A 13,820-nucleotide genomic window follows, 5' to 3' on the forward strand; every position below is an offset into this window, starting at 1 on the left:
GATGCAAAAAATATACAGCACTACTTTACTTAATAGTAATTGAAATTGTTTCACTACTGCTTTAAATGGTTGTGTCAAGTTATACAGGCACACAAAATATCAATTTTTTATTTCTTGTGGTTTAAAAGATATTAAAAAAATATAAACTAATTGGAAAAATTGAGAAACCTGATTCTACTCATAATTAGACTACTTCGACTGACGAAGATAGAACCCAATTTTCCAAACAAATGATTAAGTAATTTACTGGGCTGAAATCTTGTAGGTTGCAGAAAGGTTTTATCACTGATGGACTTTTTCTTATGGGGGTTTTTCAAAAGCAAAGCTTAAAACCAAACTGAAAACATTAAAGAGTTGTAAGATCGAATACGACTGGAATGTAAGTTATTTTCGCTAAAATATAATATTGCAAGTTAGTGAATGAAAAATATTTCGGACACTTATTATAAGTGACATCGTCGATTTGAAATAAATTTCCTTTTCAAATTCATTTGTTTAAATAAATAATTTTTGAACGACACGAATTCAAACTTGATATTTAGGACGCATGTGTAACTTGGTATGCTATTTAAGAGGTGTCGTTTAAAAACTGATTTTTCTTTTTAAAATATTTGAATATGCATTAAAATAAGTCACTTTCAAAGTTCGGACACGCTGTTTATTTTTTTTACATTAAAACAATTGCAATTGAAATACAAATCGAAGTGTTCAAGCGTTTATAAAAAAAGTCTTTCTCTGTATAACTAGCTAAGTAAACCTGAAAACTGAATTACCACAAACCACAATTGCTACTTCCATGGAAAACTTCTTTTATTTCAAAAGGAAGGATATACTAGAAACAAAAGTGGTAATTGTTTATGGTTTTACATTTTTCAATTTTGAACTTACTTCTTAATTTAAACTGTTTAATTTAAACAAACCTATCAATACATACACTTCATACTACAGAAAAAGATATCTGAATTTGACTGACACTAAAACAAATTAAACGAAAATGTTTCCTGAAAACCTACATTTAAATAAGCTTTCGTAATAAATCATTTGCGAAGGCGAAAGATTCAGTCTTATTTACAAAGGTGTAAATTTCCTTAAAGTGACTACCAAAGAATTAACTGACAGAGATTTAACCTTTAGATAACACCTAGCAGGTAGCAGATGTGAGATAATGTTCACCTGTCAACGGATTTAAAAAGATATGCTCAGTTTCGTCAGTTATTAAGTTCTTCAAAAATATCTTTGTTCCAGATAATGGTGTTCAAGTGGCACTTGAATTTTGAATGGGCAATTACTGCGCGTAGTGACCTTTTTTTAGATATTATCTATGTAATGTTGTTTAAGGATGTTTTTATTGTACCTTTGCGAGTTTGTCACTGGATTGATGCTTCATAATATACAGGGTGATTTCTATTCATCATTGATTCAAATTACATATTTTTTAATACTCATGAATATGATATAAATCTGTAAATCCAGAAAGCTAACAGGTCGAGTTATTGCTTCAATAAAGACAAAATTAAACTCGATTGCGTATTGGATGTCTTTGCATAAGGAAATAATTCATTAATAAATGGGATAAGGGCTTAGCGATTGCTTTCCATGGCACAAGAATAGTGTCGTAAAAAATCGCATCCTTATTACAATTGCTAGAATTCTTACTTATTTTAGAACTGAAAAAATGAGAATGATTGAGAAGTGAATTAGAACTCAGCTCTCTGTTTTACCCACAGGAAATGGGATTTCTCTCAGGCACAGTTTTATTAGGGTACACTGGCCATCTGAAACTAAACGAATGTGGAAGTGAAACAAATCTACCTGCAACTCTGACCCGCGGCCTGGTTTTATTGATGCTTAGATAAAATTTGAAAATTTACTGTAAATCGCGTCGTTTTGAGGCGCTAAAATAATTTTTGTTCTTTCTTCCATAATTTTCGAATCACTCATTCACTCACTTATCCGAATGAGGTAAACTTGGAAACGCAAATACTTCTTTCTGTTGACGCTACATATTCTCGTTAAGTTTTTACCCCACAACTTTCTTGGAAGTGTATTTTGTGTGCTGCTCCATTCTGCTTTTGTTTCAGATGTATTTAAATAAATTATCTGCTCAGGTCTTTTCACTGATTTTCTTTGTACGTTTTTTGTCTCTAGGTTTTCTTTTACTTTTTATCTTGTTTCTGATTTGTATTTTTATTTACCTAAATACCAATTAACGTTATAGCAAGTCATGGAAACTCATAAAGATTTGTGTAAACTGACGATAGTGCAGACTATTTAATACTCATTAAAGGAGTTCCGAATTTTACCTTAGTCGGAGACGCGGATCAAAATGTATGCGAAAATAGCGTGAAAAAAATTACCTAATGATCAATATAAGATATAATATAACAATATAAGAGCCAATAGAAATTTAGCTTTTCGCCAAAGTAGTCAAAGAATCCCAAACTTTGATTGAGCTAAATTAATATGTTTGAATGAAATATGAATGAAGCGTTTTTAGTTCAAGGCAAAAGTTAAAGAGACCCCAAAAATTATCTGTTTTTGCTAGTTTTTTGAACGCGCTGTTTTAAATTCGAACTATGTTTTCAGATACTATTGATCAAGGTAAAATGTTTTAATATTCGACAGTGTGAATATTTAAAGTTTTCCAGTTAAAAATTTGGAAATTATCCGCTGAAAGAAACCTGAATTAAGTTGCGCACAAGTTGCCGCTTGCCTCAAAATGGACTACCAAAACTTTGAATTTTTCTAATAAAAAATTTCTGTAATTTAATTAATTAATCGAAAAACTAATTGGAAAAAATCCTAGTAATAAAGTTAAAATGTGACATTCGACTGTAAACATATTCGAGAAACAAGCGGATAAACAAATTTCTATCTAATCTTTCATTGCCCATGATTGCCCTCAAAACCAAAGTAACGCCGTTTCCACGCCACCTTGAAATACTTAGATGAGTGTCCAGTGATTATATAAAAGTCCAGCAAATTTTGATTTTTGTAAAAATCTCTGTGTGAAAATATCTACTAATTTATAACATTTGTAAATTGTACCGTTAACAGAAAGCTCGGATTTTGCGACTGTTGCTTGAAACTGCTGAATTTTTGGGCTTTTAGGTCAGTCTGGGAAATAATTTTTTCCTGACGTTTTCACATTCACAAATGACTTGCATCCTCAGGACTAAAACGTATCTTTTGCCGTATTCCAGTTTCGACTTGTAAATCTTTAAAGTTGCTGAAATATGCAAAATCCTGAAAATATTTAGTTCTTATACGCAGTTTCAGTTACATTTATTTTAAAGTTACAATGAGTTTGACTTGTGATCGCCCAAAATGCTTATCGAGATTAGGCAAAGACATGGAATTAGGTGGACTTCCCCGTGGTAAAGAAGTGATCAGTTTCCTTAGCACACCGTATGAAAATTGATCAACCGATTTTATGTTGATGATAATATAATTATTCCTTGTTTAGTAAATTAAACGATAATTAAAATATACCAATTAATATAAGATTGTCCGCCAATAAATAGTTTTGCTCTTTTATTTGTTCAATGCCTATATTTCAAAAATTCAGACATTTTGGCCTTTTTACTTACAAGATATAAAGTAAATAAAGTATGTGATTTACAGCGTACAGCCGGAATTTTGTAGGAGTGTATTTTCGAATCGAAATCGAATCAAACAGGTAATTTGCCACAAAAGACCAATAATCCCAAACAAAAAATAAAAAAACAGATTACCACCAGTTCGGTCGAACAATTACACAAAGATTGAATACCTAACAAAAATTCAATAATGTCGTAATAGATATTTAAAAAAATTCAACTAATTATTCTTGATATTTTACTAGTTAGAAATAGTGCGTCAAGAGTATATCTAAATAAAAACAGTACACGCACACGGACTAGGAATATGTAACCATTTAAACATTTATTCTTGTTAGAAAAAATACTTTTCTGAGAACAATTTTGTAGGGACATCGTTTTGGATTTTTAACAATCGGGCGTTCGTTACCCGATTCGATAAATGCGAAAAATAGTTCTGATCGACTCTGACATAAAATCAAGAGCAGTTTTTTCATAAGTTCACATGAACATTCCTAAATGTTCAATGTTTGTTCTTAAAAAACAGTTAATATTTATTTTTATTATTGAAATAATTTCATTATAACATTAAGTATCCATTCATTCGAAAAACAATTGGTAAAACACGGAATAATATCAAAGCGAGTCTTTCGGTGCAAGACTCGCTTTAATATTCTTCGCCGATTCACGGTCGACGTGGCAATCCATCGCTGCTTTTAGCCGCTTGATTTTCTGCACATTTGTATGGTAAGTTTGATTGGTGGAACCTTCTGGCTGCGCTTTTCGTTCACGCGTAACAATCCCGTACATTTCTACATTTCAGTCACTGTGCACACTTAGTAAGTGCACGGCTGTTTGTTTGCTTGGTCAGTAATTACAATTTTGGAACGCTGATCAAAGCGCTGATAGAATTAGCGTGCAATATTTAAAGGCAAATAAATTTTCTTCTTTAACTATCGCAGAAAAAATCAAACTCGGCTAAGCGTAAGTTATCTAATACTAAATGTTATCTTATAATTTGTACGAATTGCGACAATGTGCCATCACTGTATAATGCAATATTTAGTTCCTGGTGAGCTGCAGGTACCATATAAATCTGTTAATTTTGCAACAGTAAAAATACACAACTTCAAATTACAACACATGATTAATATCGTCTAACCTCTTAACATAACCTTTTTCATACTCTTCTTGACATTGGTGCAGTTCCAGCGCCTGTGCCGAAACTGATGCTGGCACTCATCCTGCGCCAATTCCACACCTTGTGCAATGCTTTGCAAAAGAACAGGCTTATTGCAGATATCGGCCATCTTAGACTGTCGCGATTGACGTGCCTTCTTGCACATTTGCTTAGGATTTAAAACTAGCTCGCTGCTGGAGGCCCTGTAACAATAGGTTTAATAGAGTTTTTCAATTTTGGTACAGCATATTCGTAATGGCATAAGCAGCCAACCTATTAAAAGAAAGGGGGGGATAATACACTAAGTGTTGCACAATTTTCGAAGAGAAACTTATCACGGTCGTTGCATTCGTGAACTTATCCGCGACGTACAATACCGCATACCATGAAAAAATGTTTAACAAAAATGTATAACCTTACCAAAGACTACAAACTCACGCAAATAGTCTCATCTCTACTACAAAACTGACGCTTCTGTGGTTCTAAATGGTAAGAAAAGCAGAGGGAGGATCAAAGAAATGGCCTTTCCCAAAGTAGTGTTCCCGCCCCAACAGTGTTATATCACACAAACGACCAACCTTTCCTTGGGGGGAACCAATCTTTCCTTGGGGGAAACCTTTCTTTTTTCTGACGATCTCGGTTTAACGGTGCAGGACATGAGCTTTGGCTTGGTTGAGGCGATACAAGGAAAAGCTTCCCAAAATGTCTAGGTGTTATATTGGATCGGACGCTTGCTTATAACACACACTATACGGATAATGTGTGGCACAGAGAAGGCTCAGATCACCCAGGAACTTCCTTAAGATGGTTGGCGAAGAGTCCCTTGAAAATTACCCACTTGATCCGGAAGACCCTGGCGGGATGGACCTGGACTGGCGAACATGGCCAACGTTAAATAGAATCAGAACTGGAGTTGCAGATGTGAAAACTAACAAGATTAAATGAAACCAAGATGCTTGATGTGTCTGCGGAGAAATACAGGTCATGGCGCATCTCATGAGCTGCAGAAAATGCTCCAACATCCGCTCTCTCTATGATTTATGGAATTTTTAGACTCGAAAAAGAGAAGTATAGAAAATCGTACACTAACAATCTTTCTTGGTAGTGTTTCTTGTGTATTTGCAGTTTTTATCTTCTCACTTTTCCCTCACCGAAAATTTCCACTTTTCTATAGGTAAGATAACAGAGGACCACATCTTGGTCTGCACACCTCCCGTCATTACTATACAGGACATGCATAAATCAATACTTTATAACTTGTTGAAAAATTTCTACTAAAACAAAAACAAATTACCGAAACTAACGAAAACGAATCCAAATATCTGCAAAATACAGGGTGGTTTTTTAGTGCGAGAGAGTCCATTATTTCCGTTGGTGTTGAACTTTCGAAAAATAGTTTCACGTAAAAGTTGTTGACGCACAAGTGTCTCGAAAAAGGAACGCAAGATCAAAGTGTATTTTTTTAAACAGAACTACTAATTTTTCATTTGCTCATGGAATGCAGCTTGACACGCTGCATATGCACGCACCGTAAATTATATTTTCTTACTGTTTTACTTTCAAATTTTAACAATTATTTATTGGATTCTATAGCCACCTTATAAAATGTAACAACTTCTTGAAATTTTTAAATAAAGCATAATTAAAGTGTAAATGAAAATTTGTGTAACTTTGTAAATTGTCTATCTAATGACATATTAATTAATATACAGGTACTTACATTTGGAAAACAAAAGCTATATTGCGTTAAAAAGTTTTGATTTAAGTCCATATTGTTAACACCCTGTACAATATTGTACATTGTATGGATATTTTGATTAAATCTTAACGGATCTGTGGTGAATGGAAAAACGTATTTTTTTGAATCTTTAACTGCTTATTTTTCTTCTACACTAAATTTTTAGATACCATGTTTTTAAGCAAAATTTTACTGATATGACGATAATCTGCCAACGTCGCAAGTAAAAAAAAAACAATTTACGGTGCATATGCAGCGCTTCAAAATGCTTGGCTATTTTCCTGGACCTCTCAAAGGCCTTTGATACTGTTCCTCATGATCAATTCAAGTTCTTTGACACAATATGGTGTAAGAGGTCGGGGGATCGAGGTTTTTCAGAGTTATTTAAGTAACAGAGAACAATATGTTAAAATCAATAACCTAATAAGTTCTTCACTAAACATTAAGATGGGCATTCCACAGGGAACAATTTTGGGTCTCATTTTGTTTATAACCTATATTAATTCTCTGCTGGGGTTAAACATGAATGGCAAGATTGTATCCTATGCTGATAACACAGCATTGATCTTTTCGGGGGTTTCGTGGGATGAGGTTAGAAGGAAGGCAATGGACGGGATGGATGTGGTAAAACAATGGCTAGATTCACATAAATTATCACTAAATGTCACGAAAACCCATTTTATCCCGTTCAGTATAACAAAGGCCACATTTTAGCCTGGTTAGCCAAATAAACCCATACCTTGAAATTAAGGCTGTGTCAAAGTAAAATATCTAGGAATTATAGTGGACCAATATTTGAAATGGTTAGAACATGTACACTATTTGACAGGCACAGTTCGAGGACTCATTCATAAGTTCTATGTTCTTCGAGATTTTTTGGACAGAAAATTACTCATACAAGTATACAAATCGTTAGTAGAATTATTGCTTAGATATGGCCTTATAATATGGAGTGGAGCTTATGAATCTAATTTAAGACCATTAAAAGTTGTTCAAAATTATATTTTAAGAATAATTTACAGAAAGGACGACAAACTATACCCTGATAGAGAGTTATATAACAAAGAAATTAGCGACATATCATTGCTATACATACATTCAGCATGCTCATTTACGCATAAGAACAAAAATACTCAAACATATGTCAAACATAACCACACCACAAGACAAGTATCTAACAACTTTCTTGCTCTACCTGAAGAAAATAATCGAACAATTCATCTTGTTTCTTAATTATGTAGCCCCAAAATTGTATAATTTATTGCCAAGTATAATAAGATCAATAAATAACTTCAATTTGTTTAATAACAAATCCAGAGAACACATTTGTTCAGATACTTTCTCAAAAGTTTAGTTCTCGGGAAAATGTTTTAAGTTGCTAGTTTTAGGTAAGAATATACATGTATGGTATGCTATGTGGATTACCTACTGTTAAACCAGGACAGAAAATAAAAATATGATTACTGATATAAAAAAAATTGTAACCTCAAGAGTACATACAGGTACAAGGTAAGTAGGTACTCAACAAATATTTTTTACATTATATGAATTGTAAATTGACAAATAATTTTCTGTTTACATATATATTTTTTAATAAATTTTGAATTTGAATTTGAATGAATTATGAATTTGAATTTCAAGCTGCATTCCATGAGCTTAAATAAAAGTTGGGTAGTTCTATYTAAAAAAATACACTTTGATTTTGCCTCRCTTTTCTGGGACACTCTGTATCATATAAAATATTTTTAAAATATGTGAAATATGTGAATGTGAATTTTAMTCAGTAAAATCTGGTCGAAAACCGTATAACGACAAAAAACACCAATAAGAAAAGTTGTTATTACAAGGTTTTCTCATGAACTCATGCTTGATGAGCATGCAGCTTGAAACATATGACATGGTGAGTTTCTAAACARAATAATTTAATTMATTAACCTTYCTTGATCAGYTGCAATATGTTTTCAGACAGTTGCACTATGGGCTACAAATTGCAAGCACCCAAATATCTAAAGATATGCTCTTGGTCCTGTGAGAACCAAAAACAAAACAAGTAAAGGCGGCGATTGCGGTTCCCATACCCATATTCCAATTACGTGTTTCGGGTTCCTGGTCATTGACCAGTTAGGTTCGGGGGGCGGGCGGTAGGTATTCATCGCCGGCTTGTCTTTATCAAAGACCGACGGGAGGTGTGAAGTATCGATTACGGAATTTGCCTCCAATAAGAACCAAACGGTCGAGCCATTGGTGACTTTGTCGGTGTAAAGCGTATATTTTTAGTTACCATGTGAAGACATTTATTTGCTGATATTGTTATAAATAATACAGACATTTGAAACTCATTTTAATGTGTTCTGAATAAAGTGTCTCATAAAATTACTTCTACAGGTCATTTAAGCAATATAATTATACATATAAATTGGCTTCTAAGTGGTTAGATATTGATTAGCCATGCTTTTTCGACAAACGTAATAACGTTACCAAATCAAACATATTTTTTTCAATCAACATATTTTTAACGGTTTTAATTAACATTTGGAAATCTTCTTTAATGAGCCACAATGCTATTTTCTGCATTTTCGCTCTCTTTTTGCTCTTGCAAAATAATGATTCTTTCAATCGAAGACGGCAATTTTTTGAAACTTTTGCTACCGATATAACTGAAGTGTCATGACACATTGCTCTTCTGCTCTTCAGTATTTCCGATTTATAAAGCTCCAGTATTGGGAGTTAATAATGATAAAAGTTAAACAAACGAACATACTAAAAAGTATGTTTTTCCTTCATGTCTCATTTCCTCACTAGTTAAGGAAAAACTGTGATATGCTGATTCGTATCTGCCATTTAGAAGCAAAAAATGTATCTAAATATAAATAAAGTTGAAATAAATTAGATATTGACAACTTTCACCCTACCACATAGGTTCACCCATTTACTATAACAAATTATTTGAATAAAAAGAGTTGGAAATGTGTGTGAATCTTTTGGCAACCATATTTTACGGCGCCAGTGGCTAGGGACTTTTCAATTTAAGTTAACATTATTAATTTGTTTCGCAAAATTGGGTTAAATAGTACCTAAGTTGATACGGAATAACCTAAATATGAACAACAAAGTTGTTTCATGAAAAAACCATTATTAACACATACCAATACAAGATGTCCAAGAAAAATATGCATTGCAAATCACAAATTCAACAAAGCGTAATACAAAGTAGAATCGAGAGTGGCATCAGCCATTCCCAAGACGAAAAAATATACCTACGACAGATACCTGATAATGCTATTGAAATAATATGTAAGTTTGGCTCAAACAAAATAAAAATATGTCTTACCGTTAAGATTAAAGTAAATCAGTTCTTACATTTAGCAAACCAATTTAGTTTTTACTAGAGCTCAACGCTCCGAATTATTTATGCGATCTATAAAATATACGAATCATAAAACTCAAGTCTAATGAGACTCCAACTAATTCTTTTGATCACTATTTAAATTACTAATTGTTCCTAATTTATTTACGAGTATAACATGTGAGTCCCGTGAACATTTTCTATTTTTGTTTCGTCCGTATAGACTAAGTTTGTTAACGCCAAGGTATTTGTTTAGTTATTTCTAAATCTCCGGCTTTCGCTAGTCTATCATTAACACATTACTGTCACTGAAGTGTTAAGAGAGCCAACCTTCCTGATGCATTTTCCATAGATATGTTGCTGTATTTAATGTAACATTTTAATTTCTTTTGATGTATTACGGCTATGTTCAACATTTCTTATCTCCGTATATTTTTCATAAACTTTCATTTTTTACTATATTTCCTTTTCAATTTTATTTCGTCTCTAAGAGCATCCATTAACTAATCGCATGTAACGGGTATTAAAAGCTAAGTGTTTATAAACAATTTACTCATTTGATTCTGGATTAGATTCACTCACACCATCAAAAGTCTCGACTGCTGCTTTGCTTTACGACAGGATCGCGCGTGCACTATTTTTAGGCCATTTTTTACTGCTTATTCAGTAGGATTTGTTGAAGAAGATAAACTTTATTTTAAATTTCAGATCACTGGTTATTTTATCAAGGATTTCATTTATTGTAGTAAGTACAATATCTGCTCGGTGGTCTAATCATTTTGACTTTCCATATCTCTAATATCTCGAAAACTAGGAACCCTTCGACATCTGAGAAATGATCAATAGATATGCCCAAGGGAAGCTGCAAAAAGTAAATGTTATGATGAAATGCAGATCACGACTGTGATGCCGAAAGTTCAATTGCTGTTCAACAACTTTTCAACCTGAAGTAATAACTCAAATCTGAAATTTAGGAATACATATTTTCAGCTCAATGAAGCTCAATTAGCAGAATCATATTTTTTTTCAGAATGTTTTACATAATTTATAATTGGTATTAACGATGATATCAAAGAAATGAAGTAGGTACAAAGAGCCATACGCTAAATTGCAGTTTGATGGTGACCGTGAGCTAAGTTGTGAAAGATTTTGGGTAATCGGTCAATAAATAGCGCCAAAAACACAATTTTTTTGAGCAAACGTTTCGGCTATATTTAATGCATGCACAGATTTCCCAAATAAGAACATGTTTCAAGAGGAGAAGTATTATTATACTGAAGAATTAGTTTTAGCAAGGAGCATTTTGTTTCACAAATTTTCTTTTAAATCATGGGTACCTAATGAAACTGACTATGAAGGCATTCACTGTCGGTCAAAATATCGATTGGAAAGTTTTCTCGGCTTATGGACCATTGGAATTGCTTCCAGTTATCGTAGAGAGACGCGTAATTCAGGCGCCGGAAACGGAATAAAACTTCGACAGTTACTTCATCGTCGCCGTTAGTTTTTACCCGCAAATCTACACAAATCGTCAGCGAGCAATTTTAGTAGTACACACCTAATAATGCCGGAAAACTTTTAAGCCGATATAAAAATGCCACATAATAATTTGTAAATACTGATTCTATTCTGGGTGATTCAAAAGTGGTGTCCTTCCTTTCTTCATGTGAAGGTCTTGTTTGGGAAATTTACAACGTACAGAAAAAACAGCATAAAAATGGAGATGTTTACGTTTACACCTACAAATGAAAAGAAAAAATTGGTCTATTTTGCCGATGGAGCTATAAAATTGTAGTTCCAATACATAATTCAATGTTTTGAATCTTGGCTTTTCAGCAACTATATAAATTCCCATATTTCAATTACTACATTCATTACATAAGTTTTCACGATGCCTGGAGGAGAAAAACCAGTTCTGTTATCGAGTTGAGATAGAATACAGCCTGCATTTCATTTCAGAAAAATTATGTTTCATTAGTTAATCTTTTTTCCAATTGATAAATTTCACATAAGAAACAGCCGGTGAAAGTAACGGAGTTCTATTACTGATGAAACCAGTTCATTTGTCACTACCCAGTTGAGAAAAATTAACAGCTGCAAAGCTTACTTTGAGTCCGCAGAGCAATAATATCAAGATGAGCTTTATTACAAACCCTCACAATTTATCACCAAGCAGAATTTAACATAAATTAAATGTGAATGGAAGTATGGTTAAAAAATTGAAGAAAGAGATAGAGATATCCATTCTTTAAGACCAATACATGACATCTAGAATTTCTTCGAAAGTTTCAAATCAAAAAATGTGTCAATACTTTCAATGGTTTTCCATTGTAAACCTCTTCAACAACTTCACTTTCGCTTTGTCAGAAAAAATATAATAATTAGAAGTTTTGAAGGGTAGATTAGAACAAACTTACTACAAGTACACTGTACCGATGACATGTATGTATGCCAGAAAATATTCACAAATCATACCCATGGCTTGGGGTTTGGTTCCTTTCCAACAGTATTTAAAGCGTCACCACTACCCTCGTCCAGTTTATTTCCGATTTACACTTCTACAAAAGAGTCAACAATAAAAAATAAAAATCAAACAGCAAATGATTCATCCAAAGGAACAATCAAGTTAAAGTTTTCGATTTGGAGTGGACGTTTATTGTTTGTTCAAGTGTAGCGTGAGTTTTTTGCGTATTAATGGGCAGAAAATCGAGGATGGGACGCAAGCTTCGAGCAAGCTGGTAAACATGACTTCTAATCTCTAAATTGAGTTGAGTTGATGATATTTTTATTTCTCTTTGTTTTCTCTATTAATTTCAAATAATTAAACGATCAGATGTTCGATTTTGAAAATAAGTTAATTGACGTAAAAATTCAAAGTAATTTGTTCGGAAAATCGTCTTTTCGACCTGCAAATCATTATAACTTCCAAGTTTTTCAACCCTATTTAAAGGAAAGTTATTCTCTACATATAGATCCTGCTAATTTAAAACCGCTGTCATTTAAGAGCTATAAAACTTTTATCTCATTTAAAGACATGCCATATGCCAAGTGCGTTTCAACGGACTCTCTTGAACCAAATACAGGCAATTATACAATATAATTATACAATATAGTAAATTATAAAATATAGTAACAATCCAAGCAATATCCACCAGAATTATATACCTATCCTGAAAATAAACACAAGGTATAAGGTAAAGATTTCTACTAGTTTATTATTAGATTAGTTAACGTCCCCCCGAAAGATCACACCGAAGAAGTTGAAATAGTCTACGACAACGTATATACAACGTACTGGTTAGTGGTGATTTCAATGCGCAGTAGATCTTAAGGAGAAAATGAAGTACGATTTTTAATCTATAAATCCGCTATCTTGAACTGAGTTTAGTTTTTCGAAAACACAACTGAAGTTGTTGGCATTTTTTAATTCTCTTGATTTAATCTGTTTATTTCAAATAATTAAACTTTTGACTAAAGTCTGACTGAAAAGTTTTGACTAAGTTTCTGTAATACTAAAGAATGTTTTTCTTCCTTTGCAGGTGCCACGATGCAGCTTTCGGTAAGTTTGGCATTACTTTGCCCCTGGTTGCCATGTAGATGTAAAGCTTTTAGTCCCGTATTATTGACTTGAATTTTATCATATTACTGCAAGCCGTATTTATTCGACAAGGGACGACGAGGGGCGTTTTGGATTCTGGATTGAGTTTTAAAATTTTTCGAATTTTCTTTCTGTAAAAATTTTTTAATCTCAGATATTATAAGTTAACGAATGAAGTTCTCTATTGAAGACTTTTGTAAATGTAAAACTATTAACTTTCTGTTGTGAACGATACTTTTTATTGTTTTCGTAGGTAATCTTGGCTGTATTCAAATGTTAAAATAGTGTACCGTGGATGGCCGAGTATTGAACTCTTTCTTCAGCTTACAACTTTTATTCCACTCGGTACAACTTTAACTACGGAACAGGAACAAACTAAC

At 32.9% G+C, this 13,820-nt stretch overlaps 1 protein-coding gene across 1 annotated transcript in view; it reads right to left on the reverse strand.

The window, feature by feature from the left end:
• Window positions 1-13,820, reverse strand: part of LOC109545719 (protein Wnt-6) — a 34,434-nt gene that overhangs the window by 4,593 nt on the left and 16,021 nt on the right. The window contains exon 2 of the mRNA XM_019916564.2: window positions 4,741-4,961. Within this exon, the coding sequence (XP_019772123.2) occupies window positions 4,741-4,961 (221 nt within the window). The remainder of the gene's footprint in view (window positions 1-4,740; window positions 4,962-13,820) is intronic.

This window comes from Dendroctonus ponderosae, unplaced genomic scaffold (assembly GCF_020466585.1).
Source record: "Dendroctonus ponderosae isolate FM_Combo_2020 unplaced genomic scaffold, Dpon_F_20191213v2 Dpon_F_20191213_3, whole genome shotgun sequence".
Classification (NCBI taxonomy): Eukaryota; Metazoa; Arthropoda; class Insecta; order Coleoptera; family Curculionidae; genus Dendroctonus; species Dendroctonus ponderosae.